Here is a 15,260-nt window from a genome sequence, read left to right as displayed (position 1 = left end):
GTAGCACACCGCCTTATGAACAATACATTTAATTCACACTTTAGAGCAATTAGATTGCTAATTAATCTTGAGTTATGCTTCATCTGGAAGCGTTTTTCTCACGAGGTTGTGATGCGTGTGGCATGTTGCACTGCATGTCCCCTTTAAGATGACCGTCACATCAATTTCTCGCGGCATCTGAAGGGGGTAATCTCGCGTTATTAACACGCCGCAGTAGAACGCCATCTGATTGGAGGAAAGGGGTGTAGTTGTAAGATGGCGCCCAGTGAAATCTGACTGCAAAATAAAAGGGAAAATAATAGAGAAAATAGCAAGAAACCGTGAAAAATCCAAGTCTAAAAGATCACTGAGACAATTTGTATCTCTCCTATGCTCAAGAAAAACGTTGCTACTGGCTTGTGGAGCTGCATTTCTGGGCGGATAGAGAGAGTGGATTTGGTCGGCCTGGGAAAGAGAGGTAACAGTTAAGCCAGGCAGGGAGGAGAGTGGAGCGAGCTATACTGTTACTGAACTTAACACGTTTTATACTGACGTTCTATTCGCCACATTATATATTTTGTGCTTTCATTAACATGGCGTATTTTATTTGGTCAAGAGCTGCATATTCTGTTTGTTTAATAGGCCGGTAGGGAGGAGGGGACTCCACGGGAACGAGCAAAATACCGTAGTCAGCTAACGTTAGTTAGCTTGTAACGTTAGCTAGCTACAGTAGATTTACAGCACCAGTATCTCGCTTTTAGCAACAGTAGCTAATGTACACTTGGCATTTGTTCAGTATCAATGACAATATGAACAGTTACTTAATTCACACCCAGTCAAATGTGAGTGTTTCATCTTCGTTCGGTGTTCTCACAACCGACCTGCTCGAGCGAAGAACCAGGACAAGACCTACCTGGTGAGCGCTCGCCCTGACCTCGACTGTCACTGAACAGTGTTCATTGTTCCGACTTCCGAGTGCATTATTTAATTCCTCTGATTTGATACAACGCTTTTGCAGCTCCGACTCTCGATACCCCAGGCCAGCAGAATTAACCTTTTAGCTTCTGTCAGATGTAAACATTCCTGCCTTCAACCACTGTCATAGTCCTGTCCGGACAGAACGGAGTCTAAGGCCACCCACTACCGATTGGTAGTGATTTGAACGGCCACAAAAGTTACCCCCTTGTCTGTCAGCAAATATTCTTGTCCGAAAACGTTAATTTCCGTCCAAAATGAAATCTATTTTTTTGTGACAGACAACTAGTAGTGTACCACAACCCTATTTACATATTCATTGTAACTTAAAGGGCAATTCCACCACTTCAACGTTTTCATTATCTACAGCACCTTATCTTTGTCTAAATATGTGAAAACGGTACCTTTTCTATGATCTGTGGATAAAAACATAAGGTCCTAAAAAATGCATCTCTGTGACCTCACAGGGTAGGATTAAAAGTAAGAAACTAATTTTCAAAACCTGCAACGAGTTTCTAGCCAGAGGGAGGATATTTTTCTTGCTCCCAAAGTCACCGTATATCTCAATTTGAAAATCCGTAAAAAAAAAACGTTTTGGCATTTGATGTTATCGGGTAGAACTTTTAACTTTATTTATTTCTATAAAATGTAGAAATGTGCTTTTTTTTGCGTATTGTGGAAAGAGATGAAGAGATGAGGTTGAAAAGTGGTGGAGTTGCCCTTTAAGCCTTCATGACAGTAAGTAAATTACTGCAGGTTTATGGTCAATAACTGACATGCGTCTTGTCTATGTCCACACAGGCACCCCATCCTATCCCCTGTAGAAGAGTAGCGTTGGGCTGTGATGAATAACATGGAGGGTTCGGGGGGCTCGTTTGAGGATCTGGTGAGGCTGAAGGCCCGCAGTGTCCCCCAGCATCGAATGAAGGAGTTCCTGGAGTCCCTGGCCAACAAGGGCCCCGAGGCACTGCAGGAGTTCAACCATCAGGGCGGCGCTGCCGCCACAACCACTACCACCACTACGGTGTACCAGCAGGGAGCAAACTGCATATACACAGACAGCACCGAGGTGGCTGGGTCACTGCTGGAACTGGCCTGTCCGGTAAGAGACAGGGAGAGGAAAAGAGAATGTAGAGTTTGTGAAAGACAAGATAGATTTGGTGACATGATCCATATTATAATAAAAACCACCTTGTGCTCTACCTTCAGCAACAGCAGGTACAGGTGTCCCAGCAGCAGGTGATGGCAGCGCAGCAGCTCTCACCAAATATGACCACAGCCATGCACCAAGGCCAAGACATAATACAGGTATTATCATCTACTCTTTCTGTCTTTCTCACTCAATGTCTTGCTCTGTCCCTGCCACTCTCCTAAAAATGAGTGCCAATTATTGCTGAGAGCCTATGACTATCCTGGTTAAGCGAAATGTATATGTCTCCTGTAGGTGCAGATTGGGGGGCAACATCAGGGCCAGGTGGTTGGGGTGGGGGGCCAGGTGCTGCAGCTGCCCTCATCCTCCAATCAACAGCTGCAGGGGGTCACCACAGCCCAGCTAATACAGTCCGGGGACCTCACAGAAGAACAGCACCAACAGGTAAACATACATTCCAGTTGGTGTACACATATACCTAACGGATAATGTATTTTAACATCTCTCTCTCGCAGCTGCAGGCCCAGTTGATGGCAGCGGTGGCGGGTGGTCAACAGATCCAGATCCAGACGGTGGGAGCTCTCTCCCCCTCCCAGCAGCAGGGCTCTCCCCGGGGGAACACCATCCAGACCACCTCCCCCCTCCAGCCAGCCAAGAAGCGTAAGGTGGACATGCCCATCACAGTGTCCTACGCCCTGCCTGGTCAGCAGCTGGCCACTGTACTAGCAATCCCCCAGGGTCAGGGACAGCAGCAGAGCTACGTATCTCTGAGGCCAGACGTGTTGACTGTAGATAGCAGCCACCTGTACAGCGCTACAGGTACCATCACCAGCCCCACTGGAGAGACCTGGACCATCCCAGTCTACTCTGCCCCGCCAGGGTCACGTGATCAGGGCGGCGTCACACACATCGCCATTCCCCAGGAAGCATACAGCGCTGTGCAGGTTGGTGGGGGGACTACAACGACAATGGCACACACTACGCCAACGCAAGTTACGATCGGCTCGAGTCATGCAGTTTCAACGATGACAGGGTCGTCGGTGGGTCATGAAGAAGTACAATACCAGACAGTGGCGGCCAACTCTCTGTTCCCGGCCCAGTTCATGCACGGGAACATCCACATCCCTGTGGCGGTGCAAGGGTACGGCAACACCACGCAGTCGCTCATCTGGGACCCCCAGCAGCAGGTGCTGCACACACAGGGAGGGGTGCAGGTCCAGGACGCACAGCAACTACAGGTCACTTTATTCAGCAGCTACAGATTATAATTCTACAAGCCCCAAACATCTACATCAAGATTGATATAACTTATAATCTTGATTTAATTTTTCTGTTTAGAGGTCTTAACTCGAATGGCCTGGTCTCTTGCTGCATTTGTTTTGCATATTGATAGCCCTGGTGTGTCTGCGCAGGGTCAGACCATGGCCGTAGCAGAGATGGAGGGCCAGGGGCATACAGAGATGATGCTTCCCTGTTCTCTGAAGCCTGAGGAGGGGCTTGATGTGTGGAAGCTCTGGGCCCAGAGGAAGAATGCCGAGCTGGACAAGGACGAGATCAACAAACTAGCTCCCATTGGCCGTAAGTACACTCACCTTTTTTTGTCGGACACTGTCTACCCCCTCGCTAGCCAGCTCCCCATTGACTGTTTATACTTGTGTGTGTAGGCCGGCAGGCACTGAGGTTCCAGGAGGACCTGGTGTCGTGTGCGGTTGCTGAGCTCAGTGTGGGGCTGTCTCACATGTGCCAGGAGGCCCGAGGGCTGGAGGGAGAGACTTATGGGGCTGACGTTCTCTACTACGTCTTCCTCTGCATACAGAAGGTGCCCCACACACACAGGAATATAGTAACTATAATAGAAGCTACTGCATATTCTAACTGTCTTTTTACTCTCTTGTCTTTCCTGTCTTTCTCTGTAGTATCTGGTTGATAATGGTCGTGTGGATGACGTGTTTTCAGACCCGTACTACGGGCGCTTCTCCCAGTGTCTGCATCGGATACTGGAGCCATGGAGGCCAAGCGTCCATCCACTAGGTAAGAACAGAAATCGGTATAGTCCATTAGAGCCCAACCATACACATTGTACATATCACCTGTATGAATTAGTGATGAATAAAACATGTCAGGTGTTTCATGTTTTTTGCTGTGTTTTATGACTTCCTGGCCCAGGTTACCTCATCGCCAGTCAGGTGACAGAGGAGATGCTGTGGGAGTGTAAACAGCTGGGTGCCCATTCCCCTGCAACGCTACTGACTACGCTGATGTTCTTCAACACCAAGTGAGTAAGTTACACACACATACACACCCACACACATCCACACATAAAATGCATGTATCTAACACCTCTTTGTCCCCCCTAGGTACTTCCAGCTGAAGACTGTGGAGCAGCATCTGAAGCTGGCCTTCTCCAAGGTCCTGAGACACACCAGGAAGAGCCCCAACAACCCCAAAGACAAGTGCACCAGCATCCGCTACCTAAAGCCTGTTGGCCAGCACCAGATAGGACAGAAAGGTGAGAGGTCACCCAGCCCCAGGACAGGAGAGCCAGGGGTCAAATGCTGTACATGGCTCTTTGTGACATGCAGAAACTTGGTGGTAACCTCTAACCCCTCTCCCGCAGTGACAGATGACATGTATGCAGAGCAGTTGGAGCACCCAGAGAACCCTCTGCGCTGCCCCATCAAACTCTACGACTTCTACCTCTTCAAATGGTGAGTTGAGGGACAAGGAGTAAGGGTGTGAAGGAAACAGTTGAAGGGTACATAATGCCTCTGAATCTAGCCTGATATTTGTAGAACACTAATATACAAATAGGGGTGTGAACGTTACATAAAAAAAAAACTACATTTAATCATTAACATTAAGAAAAAAATCCCTAACTGAAGAAAAGTATATCACAATGCAGCTATCACAAAACTACCACTAACAGGTCCCGATCATTGTCGTAAAGGGATAATTTTTTTTTATTTTTTTTTACAAATTGGCCTACCTAACGCAACAATGCTGTGACGTTAAGAGGGGATATGCATCTTTCAAATTATTTGCGACGGATTTAAAGCGCTCCGCACGTCATCGTCCTTAACAGTTGGAAAAGAAGGTGCTGATTACAGAAAGGATTGCAGTTTATATGCAGCCCTTGCCAATGGCCTACTTGAGTTGAGGTAATTTGCTAAATGCAAGCACCATTTGAGCCATGACTCGCACTGCTGAAACAGGTGCGTCTTTCTCATCAATATCACTGTTCGACATTTACTCCCGTTTCAACATGGTGTTATTTCCTTTATAATGGGAGTTGAGGCATAGATTTAACAGCATTAGAACGCTAAAATTATTTTAATCAGTAAATGGAAGGCCCTAAAAATTGTCAAGATTCCAGCCACACAAGTCAGACTGTTCGGCACCGTTTGCTACCTCAAGGCAAACGGTTTGCCGTTTGCACCAATTCTGGAACCAACAGGACTCTGAACAGCTTCTACCACCAAGCCATAAGACTGCTAAATAGTTAAACAAATAGCTACCCGAACTACTGCGGTAGAACTTCATTGCCCCTAGCAGTCATACTACGCAGTAGGATTTCCCATTATATTTTATGAAGCGTTTTTAATGGAAAACTGATAAATGGTGGTTAAAACGTTGACATTTTTTCCCATTTGTCACATAATACTAACCTCTCTCCTTCTCTCTCTCAGTCCACAGAGTGCTAAAGGCCGCAACGATGCCTTCTACCTGAACCCTGAACCCGTAGTGGCGCCCAACAGCCCCCTGTGGTACTCCACCCAGCCAATCGACAGAGAGCAGATGGCGCACATCCTCGCTCGCTGCCTCATCGTGAGAGAGATCCAGGAAGCTGTTGCCAACATACACTAGCAGGACTGGAGGAGGGGAATGACCATTGACTTAGACATCGCATCATTATGGCGTCGGTGAGAGCATGGGCAGGGCCATTGAGGCCATTTCTATTTTGAAGTAGTACATTTTCTTCTTCTACTTCTATGAGTTGGCAAACAAACTGAAAGGGTTCATACTACCACCCGGAGTGTGGTGTTTGAACAGTATAAAGCCACGGTTGGCGTTTTACTGCCAACTGCAGTTATGGAATGTTTATTCACGAGTAGGCCTATAATTCATTGGTCCATCCCTCCTGACGGCTCCAAAATAATTATAACTTCACACATTATCCAATGGATTATGATAATTTGCTGGTAAAAACATTAGTTTGCACCCCTTATCTTAATTTGTTCCGTGGCCAAGTGTAGGGTCGTCACTAGTGAACACAGCCACAAAGTCATAAACCCTGTCTATTTCAACATGATCTTAAAATCTGATTTTAAACCCAACTCTCACCTTAACCACACTGCTAACCTTAGCCTATCCTTAAGGTAAAAAAATAATCTACTTTTTGTTTTCATGAATTTGTACGTACGATATAGCCAATGTTGACTTTGTGGCTGTTTTTATCTAGTGGAAACTCAAGTGTAGGCTACAGAGAAGTTGTTTGGTTCTCAGACGACTCTCGAATAGGAAGAACTTTGCAGCAGGTGTTTCTGATTTAATAAATGTTGCCATGTTGGTGGGTGATAATATTTACATAAAGCCCAGCCCCAAAGCGAAACGTAGGGTGAAAAATAATTTGCACGTCACCTCATCGAAAAAGGCATGTAAGCCTCATGGAAACGTCCGAAGTTACACATTTGGATTTGTCACTTCAAGCCCAAATATTATACTTTGACTAAAACGATGACTTATTGATTCACATTGTTGTGTAACATCATGGGTAAGCTCTGGCAATTCTTTCACCCCGAAAAAGTGGATTTCTACTGGTGTGGGCGTTTAAATGTATGTATATGTTAATTCTCTGTGTCTAGCAGAATTTCCCAACCCTCTCCTTGGGGACGAACAGATGTTTCAGATTTTTGTTGTAACCTTAAACTGGCACACCTGATTCAATTAGTTTGCTAATCATCAACCCCTTGACTAATTGAATCAGTTGAACCAATTTCTGGCTAAAACCAAAAGTTTAAATGTCTGGTGGTCCCTGAGAAGAGGGTTGGGAAGTACTAGTGTATAGCGCATGCAGTGTACAAAACATTAGGAGCACCTTCCTAATATTGAGTTGCATTCCACAGGGATGCTGGCCCATGTTGACTCCAATGCTTCCCATTATTGTGTCAAGTTGGCTGGATTTCCTTGATACACACGGGAAACTGTTGAGCATGGAAAAACCCAGCAGCGTTGCAGATCGTGACACATTCAAACTCATGTGCCTGGCACCATACTGCCCTACGCTGTTCAATGGCACTTAAATCTGTTGTTTTGCCCATTGACCCTCTGAATGGCACACATACACAATCCATGTCTTAAGGCTTATAAATCCTTCTTTAACCTGTCTGTTTCTACACTGATTTGAAGTGGATGTAACGGGTGATATCAATAAGGGATCCTAGCTGTCACCTGGATTCACCTGGTCAGTCTGTCATGGAAAGAGCAGGTGTTCCTAAAGTTTTGTACACTGCACATCCCAAGATGCATACTTAAGTTTCATCCATACAGAGAATACCGCTTGCAAGCCTTAGGTTGCGTTTACACAGACAGCCCAATTTTTTTTTTGACCAATCAGATCAGCTCTTTTGCCAATTATTGGGCAGAACATCAGAATAGGGCTGCCTTTGTAAACTCAGCCTTAGATACAACCTTTCCATCAAATATTTTTGCCAAAGGAAGTAATTGCAGGTTAATGAGTCTTGTCCTGTAAGCTAACTGTGATTTTCCCCTTAGGCCAGCTGCAGTCAAAATTGGCTATATTGTCATAACATTTTTTTTATTTTGGTCTTAATTTGAGTGTTGGGGTTAGCTGTGGGGTTAGGTTTAAAATCAGATGTTATGCCTTTGTGGTTGTGCCAGCTAGTAACCACTGCAGAGCGGCATCCAGAACAAGATTCATTATAATAAACTAACCTGTGAAATCTTTTTTTTTAATTTCATTTAAGCATTACTGTTGTAATTGTTATTTTCTGTTCACCAACAGACTGAGGGATATATGCATTTCTCCTGTTTTATTCTGTAAAATACATGTATATTGTTTTTTATGTTGCTGGTGTTAACTAGACACTGCTGCTTCTTTGTCATTGTCATGAGTACCCCTCTTTGTTGCATTTCCTCTTAAGTTTTCCTGATCTCATTGTTGCCCAGCTGTGAACAGGTGTGTGTATATATGGACTCACCTGCAAGTTCACAACCAGGATGGGCTTTACTCTTTGTTTTCCTCTCCTTCTCTGTGTGATACTGGACTGAACAGACCTGTGATGGCCTTACTGAACTGTCTGGCGGCACAGTGAACTGACTGAATGGTGCTCGGGCTGTTGTGGCCCCTAATGGATTATGGCAGGCAGTTAATGAAAGTGTTCCACATAAACTTGTCATAAGAACAGACTTTTTCTTTCTGTTAAATGTTTTTCTACGTTGTGGGCTTCTGAATGCGACCCAGGCTTACAATCATTGTTGACTATTAAACCACTTTCTTACATGGACCTCAACCATAGAGCAAGATGGAGGACTCATCTTTGCATCTGTTCCATTATGGCAATCTCCATTTTGAAATAGTCAATTTTCTTCTTTACAATTGGCAGATCCCTCCTGATGACTGGGTTGGACATGAGTCAACAGCAAATGAAGTTGGAGGTCCCACCCAGTTGACTACATTAAAATGGTGGAAGCTCTCAATGATTCTGCCTATGCTAATACAGCCTGTTAGCCACTAGAGGTCTTTATTATTCTCTGACCTCAACACAGTGCATCACAGCCTGCAGCTACCATATGAGGGAGTCTAACAGCATTAATAGTACTTGGTAGCATGTGTATTATACATAATAGAACCAGGAGTTTTCCCTGGCCAGGATATAGGGTCTGATAACTCCTGGCTCTAATTAGTGGCCTGAGCAGGAAAAACTCCTGGCCACAGTGTACTGTTCATGATGAATGAAACAGATAATAGATGTGGGTTTTCATCCACTGTTCTGTTTATTTTATGTAAGTGCTGTCAGAGCCTTATGGAGAATGACAGTGCCTCTGCGATTTTCAAACATTACCTTTTTTTGTGCAGTGACTCACCACGTGTTTGTGTTTTTCTCTGGAGATAACGTGAACAATAGTGCTTAATTTCTGCACAAAGTAGTTAAATATTTTCATAGAATTTTCCTAATGTAAATCAAGGGTCTAAATTGTGTTAGAGGCTGTTTTTCACCAGGAAGATAAACAAGTAGTCAGAGACACATATGTAACAATGTACATCAACATACAAATCTTGTTCCAGCACACTACTATGCTTTTTAAATGCATTTCAACATTGCTGCAACCTTATACATAGGGACAATCTTGGTTTTGCATTCATGAGAATAGATGTGTCTCAGCACCATTTGTGATGAAGTACATATCTCCCCCATTACCTCAGGCCTTAATAGTTATTCATGGTTGGTAATCCAGTCTGGAGGAACAGGTTCAACCGGAGAGGCATGTTCCTCTCTCTATGTCTGTCGGACTGATCCAGGAAGTAGATGGATCCATTGTTGCGGCTGCCTCCTTTTGTCTGTCTGTCTTTTGTCACACACACAGTCATCTCATAGGGCAAAGTCCCCTTCCCACTCAGTCAAAGGCCTTGTTATATGTAATCACACAACGTACAATAGTCCCTAGGTTGGGACATCTTCCCTCAACCCCAGGTGTGTTGGAGTTTGGATATGTGGTTTCACTTGTAGATACAGGTGTGTGTACTATTGTTTGTTCAGACGGAGTTAGCCCTTCCAGGTGTGTGACTGAGTGAAGATGAGGGTGTGGCTATAGATTGGTGTGTAAATGCGGATTAAGGTGTTGGGTGTGTCTGCATTTGTGCGATTAGTCCTCAAGTGTGTTTTTGTGGATTAATATGCATAGAGGGGGGCAGCAGTCTTCTTAGCAAGTTCCTAGGGTTGAGCAGCTGTTGCACGGAGCTCTGGGTTTGTGGTTGGGTTTGGACTAGATGGGGGGTGTGCTGTTCCTGTTGCCGCCTGCGCCTCCCTCTCGACCGGTTTCCCTGACCTGATCGCCCTGAGGAGGTGAGGGGGTGATCCTGCCTCTGATCAACATGAGCAGGGCCAGCATGACTCTGTACTCTGCTGAGAAGTTAAGAGTTCTGATAGCCAGCTGAATCAAATAGCACAGTGTAATATGATACTGTCTGTTTCAATAGACATTGTTACCATCTGAAACATTAACATATGCAAAAAAAAAAGATAATACTTGAGTGTTTGCTTTGTGCTCTCACCTTAGAGGTCCCACACTCCCTCCACTCAGCCAGTGCATCAGACACTGATGAACCAGTATATACTGCTCCTGGGTACACGCAGTGAGGGAACAGAACATTGAGAACATACTGCAGCTAATGAAGATGACATGAACATTGTGACAAGCTGAGCTCTTGAACTGGGGGGAGGGGGGTCTTACAGACTAACTTGCCAGCAGAGAGGAGCCTTCAGCTGCCCTATCCTTTTCTGAGGGGTTATATAGCCTCACGTTGTACTAGTAGGTCATCAGGAACCATTATCACAACTTAATAAACGGGGAGGCTAGAGACAAACTACTTTCAATGCAGCATCAAAAGAAGTTTGTCTCCAGGCCTTCAGTTATCTATTGATGATGATGTGTAACAAGGATCAAAATGAATCACTTTCCTGGGGCAGGGTTTCTATCTATAGGGGGTGCACATTTTGTTTATATCCCAACACAACTGATTCAGCTAATCATCAATATTCTCAGTAGTTGTGGACTGACCAGGTTCTGGACCATCATGACTCGGTGCCGTCTCAGGTCCTCCACGGCTGCTCTAACATCAGGCATGATGCCACGCACACACAGCTGCATCAGCCACAGCAGAGCGACAAACGTCCCAGACCGCCCCACACCTGCACTGAGAGAGATGCAAACAGCATTTAAAGAGGTGTAGTCTGCACTGAGAGATACAAACAACATTTAAAAGAGGTGTAATCTGCACTGAGAGAGATGCAAACAGCATTTAAAAGAGGTGTAATCTGCACTGAGAGATGCAAACAGCATTAAAAGAGGTGTAATCTGCACTGAGAGAGCTGCAAACAGCATTAAAATAGGTGTAATCTGCACTGAGAGAGATGCAAACAGCATTAAGAGGTAATCTGCACTGAGAGATGCAAACAGCATTTAAAAGAGGTGTAATCTGCACTGGGACACACATACTTTATATAGAGATATTGTCTCAACTGAGATTCATACACAGATATCTGCAAATATTAAGGAACCACCACCAACACAATGACTATGATTTAAATGTTTTACAATGATGGAAATGTGACTGGCATTCAGCTATTTTCACAGTTAATAAACAAAAAAAGACTGAGGGCTGCACACTGTATACTTGCAAATGTAACATTTTATTAATGTTTCTGTCACAGAAATATCAAGGCCAAAAATCTTAAGTAGAAGTTAATAGATAATGACACAAAACAAAAAGTGTGAGACAGTTTGCAAGCTAGGTGAGTTGGGGTCAGGGGTGAGAGGTCATACCTGCAGTGCACCACTGCAGGCCCCAGAAGGGGTAGAGTGTCCAGATGCTGCCGCACATGCTCAGTAAAAGCACAGAGAGAGGCGAGGTCGTTGGGTACACCCTGGTCTGGCCAGGCAGCGTAGTAGTAGTGTGTTACTGTCCTCTCTACGGGAAAACCGTGCTGAAACAGACACACACACTATCAGCACAACCACACTACCAGAATAACCACACACACACCATCTGTACCACTCACAAACACATGATTCATCTTGGAAATAGCCTACATCTGTTGACCAGTGGCTGAAACTAATAGTCTTTGTTACAATAAAATAGGACAACTAGGATATGACAGGGCCTAGGCCTCACCTGTCGTAAGTGAATGGTGGTGATGAAATAATCTGGACGCCGTTTACGAGACACTGTGGTAACCTGGACCACTCCGTACGACACCGTCCCTTGCTCCATTGGCCAGTACTCATAACACAGCACCTGGAGAAACATAGTCAACACGTTGTCTAACTAACAAAAAGTATAGAAACTACTTTGTGCACACCAGGAAAATTGAAACTATGACCAATTCATGGTAGATACACCCACTCTGTGCAGCATCCACATCAACAGGGGCAAGAATATGCTTACGAAGACTTTTCCATAACTTCATGGGTGGCAATGAGAGCAATATAAAACCAGAAGAACTATGCAAGTCTACGAGTCAAACTTGATGCTGTGAATGCAGTTAACATGTTACCCATGAACGTTTAATACATTTGAGAATTGTTCAGTGTGTCATCACCATCAAATCCCTCACTCACCATGTCCTTCTGTTTTAGGGCGGTCACCATGACGATGATCCTAATGTTCTGCTCCCACACCATCCTCCAGAAGTCAGCGATGGTGCTGCGCAAAGGACCCTGGGTACAGATGAAGTCTCGCACTGTACATCCACCCTGAGGAGCAGACAGACAGACAGCAGACTTGATGAATGAATAGACGGACAGACACAGCGACAGACGGACAGACAGAGTACTCACAGGGACATAACTAGCGTTGATATAATCTGAGTGTAGCTGGGAGTCTAGCAGGGACAGCCTCACTCGACTGTGGTCATCTGAAACCACAGGGACCATTAATCAAAGTGATCAGAAAATGGGAAGCATTACCACACATGGGATAGATGTGAAGATAATGTTTATGTGCTTAGATATAGCAGGTCATATTATCATGGTAATAAACTATTACTCAGAGGTAGCATGTGGTGGTGCCCTGATATGGTATGTACCATAATACTCACAAGGCAGTATGTAGGGATATCTGTTCTTCTCTCTGTTGGCCTCCAGGTTTCCAGCCCTGGTAGTGAACTCTTTACCAACATCATTCAGCTCCTGAACAATGAAAAAACAGCAACTGAAGGGACAATATGAAAGTGGGACTTTACTGCCACAGCAGACACTGCACAAAGTCTCCAAGGCTCAATACTCTGATGTTTCTCAACTCCAGTCCTCCAGGACCCCCAACAGCACACCTTTTTGTTGTAGCCCTGGACAAACTCACCTGATTCAACTCATTGAGGGCTTGATGATTAGTTGACAAGTTGAATCAGGTGTGCTTGTCTGGGGCTACAACTAAAATGTGTGCTGTTGGGGATGCTGGAGGACTGGAGTTGGGAAACACTTCTGGATTACAGAGCCAGGGTATTACTCAATAGAAGACTGGTTGAGATTTATTTACCTCAAACTTCTGCCAGAAACCACTGTTGTCCTTGGCAGCGAGTGATTGACAGCGCAGATGGAATTCCTGTAGAATATGTGCCCGTGAGAACACCTGTACCCTATATGGAAATATGGCAGCAATCCTCAGTCAATAAACACTCTTTAAACAACTGTTTAAATTGAGCTCCAATTTTTGTCAAAGTGGCATTTTTCTAAGTGACTACACCCAGAATGTTCTTAATGCCATCATTCCATTAGACTTGAGGAAGCAACAATAGGCTAAAACAGTTCTAACAGCATTCAATCAGCCAATCAATAGTTACTTTTCTCTTCAATACCATTTTAACAAAGACTCAAGTTATTCAATCCAGCCGCTCAATGACATTCAATGTTCCTCACCTCATGTTTTGTTACAGGGGCAGAGATTAGGCTTTAAGCTTCCTCTGGTAACCAATAACAGAAGTGTGTAGCGTAGAGGGGTTCAGACTTGTGGGGTTTTGTTGGGTAGTTGTAGAACAACAGACCAGATGATTACAGTGCCAAATCCTGGATGAGAGGCTTCTGCATCACTAATCATGTGGAAGAAATAGCAAAGCCTCTGTGATTACTATGCCTTGGTCAAAATGGTCAAAAAAGTGTAACTTGAATGTAGAACTAAACTGAAGTTACTGACCCTTCCCTCGCTAGTTAAAGAGGAATTTGGCTCACTAAAAAGACCATGTCACACCAAACACAAACACACAACAAATACTTTCATAAAAACATACAAATATACAGATGTGCATTAATATAGAAAACAAATGTTGGGCGGCACCGGAAGCCTAACATTCTTACACAGGATAGTTTGAATTTGTTCAAGGAGCTCAGAGGCAGTAAGAATGTCTCATATTACACCATAATTTAAAAAAAAAAAATATATATATATATATATATATATAACACTATAGAACAAAGTAAAATATAGCCTACAGAGTAAGGTTGCAGAATCAACTGCTAGCACCCAAAACACTTTCTGTTGAACACTGTCTGACACAAACAAAAAACGCATTCATCACCAACCTGAGAACACTAGAAAAAAGCTACACCAACAGGTCTACAAAAGAAAACAAGTGTACAGCCCAGAAGGGCTGAGCAACACCAACGTATTATTTCTTATTTTATACTATTACCTTTGTAAGTGTTCCTTTCGAGAGCAACCAGGGGCTCCCTTCCCTTCGATGTGTTCTATCCTGTAAAGTTACCTTGCCCCAGTTATCCAAACCACCACATTTTATTTCTCTCTCCCTCTCTCTCGCTCTTTCTCTGAAAGTGGCAGGGAGAGAGGGGTGGGTTGAGACAGAGACTAAAGGGGCGGAGAGAAAGAAACAAATACCTAAGGAAGGTATGTGGCTGTGGATAATGTGTTTATTTGATATTCTTTAAGAAGATGTATTGTAATACTGCCACATTTAATCCCACTCGTTGCTTATGAATGGTACCTATAAAATGTAATAATACTCAGCTGTGCACCTTAAAATCCTGCTAGGTAACCTGTCTTTACCACTCCAATCAAGAGAGGACCTACACAGTAGACTTTAAAAACAGATACCACTGGTCTTAGCATTATTTTTATTAATTATATACTTATATCACTTATACAAATACCAAAACAACTTTTAAGAATTCTTACAAGACAAACACATTATGTAAATAAGCATGTAGGATATTTTATTGCTGTTGTGAAATGCAGTTAGATTTTTGTTTCATTTGGGGAACATTGTTTATTGAGACCATGAATACAAGGAGAGGGTCATTAGTCCATAGAGTTAGTATTAGTTCTAGAAATCCAAATTCTAATGCTAGGTAGTCAAGGTTACAGCATCCCAAGGATTTTCAATTGTGCATCTCATTCTAGCAGGGA

At 44.0% G+C, this 15,260-nt stretch overlaps 2 protein-coding genes across 11 annotated transcripts; one reads left to right on the top strand and one right to left on the bottom strand.

Moving 5' to 3' along the window:
- The first annotated feature begins 211 nt into the window (after positions 1-211).
- LOC106566639 (transcriptional regulator QRICH1) lies at positions 212-12,684 on the top strand. Of its 7 annotated transcripts, none has more exons than XR_014380001.1 (13): positions 212-457; positions 1,756-2,056; positions 2,164-2,262; positions 2,399-2,548; positions 2,620-3,342; positions 3,517-3,682; positions 3,769-3,923; positions 4,021-4,136; positions 4,266-4,379; positions 4,462-4,613; positions 4,722-4,812; positions 5,791-6,024; positions 12,482-12,684. XR_014380001.1 is itself a non-coding variant. In XM_014134854.3 (12 exons), the coding sequence occupies exons 2-12, from the start codon at positions 1,799-1,801 to the stop codon at positions 5,966-5,968; spliced, it is 2,196 nt and encodes a 731-aa protein (XP_013990329.1). In that variant the 5' UTR covers positions 212-457; positions 1,756-1,798; the 3' UTR covers positions 5,969-8,634. The 7 variants fall into 7 exon arrangements, 5 of the variants coding, with proteins under 5 accessions (XP_013990329.1, XP_082816025.1, XP_082816028.1 ...); XR_014380000.1 differs by lacking the exon at positions 12,482-12,684 and adding an exon at positions 7,228-8,634; XM_014134854.3 differs by lacking the exon at positions 12,482-12,684 and having other exon boundaries at positions 4,021-4,135; positions 4,271-4,379; positions 5,791-8,634.
- LOC106566640 (receptor-type tyrosine-protein phosphatase V) lies at positions 9,096-14,796 on the bottom strand. Of its 4 annotated transcripts, XM_014134857.3 has the most exons (11): positions 14,530-14,780; positions 13,760-13,929; positions 13,380-13,479; positions 12,943-13,033; positions 12,683-12,759; positions 12,464-12,598; positions 12,018-12,140; positions 11,669-11,829; positions 10,904-11,039; positions 10,398-10,465; positions 9,096-10,248 (listed from the first exon to the last, which is right to left on the bottom strand). In XM_014134857.3, exons 2-11 carry the CDS (start codon positions 13,762-13,764, stop codon positions 9,996-9,998), a joined length of 1,149 nt encoding a protein of 382 aa, XP_013990332.1. In that variant the 5' UTR covers positions 13,765-13,929; positions 14,530-14,780; the 3' UTR covers positions 9,096-9,995. The 4 variants fall into 4 exon arrangements, with proteins under 4 accessions (XP_013990332.1, XP_013990331.1, XP_045548999.1 ...); XM_014134856.3 differs by having other exon boundaries at positions 9,096-10,245; positions 12,464-12,759; positions 14,530-14,790; XM_045693043.2 differs by having other exon boundaries at positions 12,464-12,759; positions 14,530-14,789.
- Between the last annotated feature and the right edge of the window lie 464 nt (positions 14,797-15,260).

This window comes from Salmo salar, chromosome 13, assembly GCF_965601325.2.
Source record: "Salmo salar chromosome 13, fSalSal1, whole genome shotgun sequence".
In the NCBI taxonomy this organism is placed as follows: Eukaryota; Metazoa; Chordata; class Actinopteri; order Salmoniformes; family Salmonidae; genus Salmo; species Salmo salar.
Note: the sequence above shows the minus strand (reverse complement) of the source record. Positions and strands in the feature narration are given on the sequence as shown.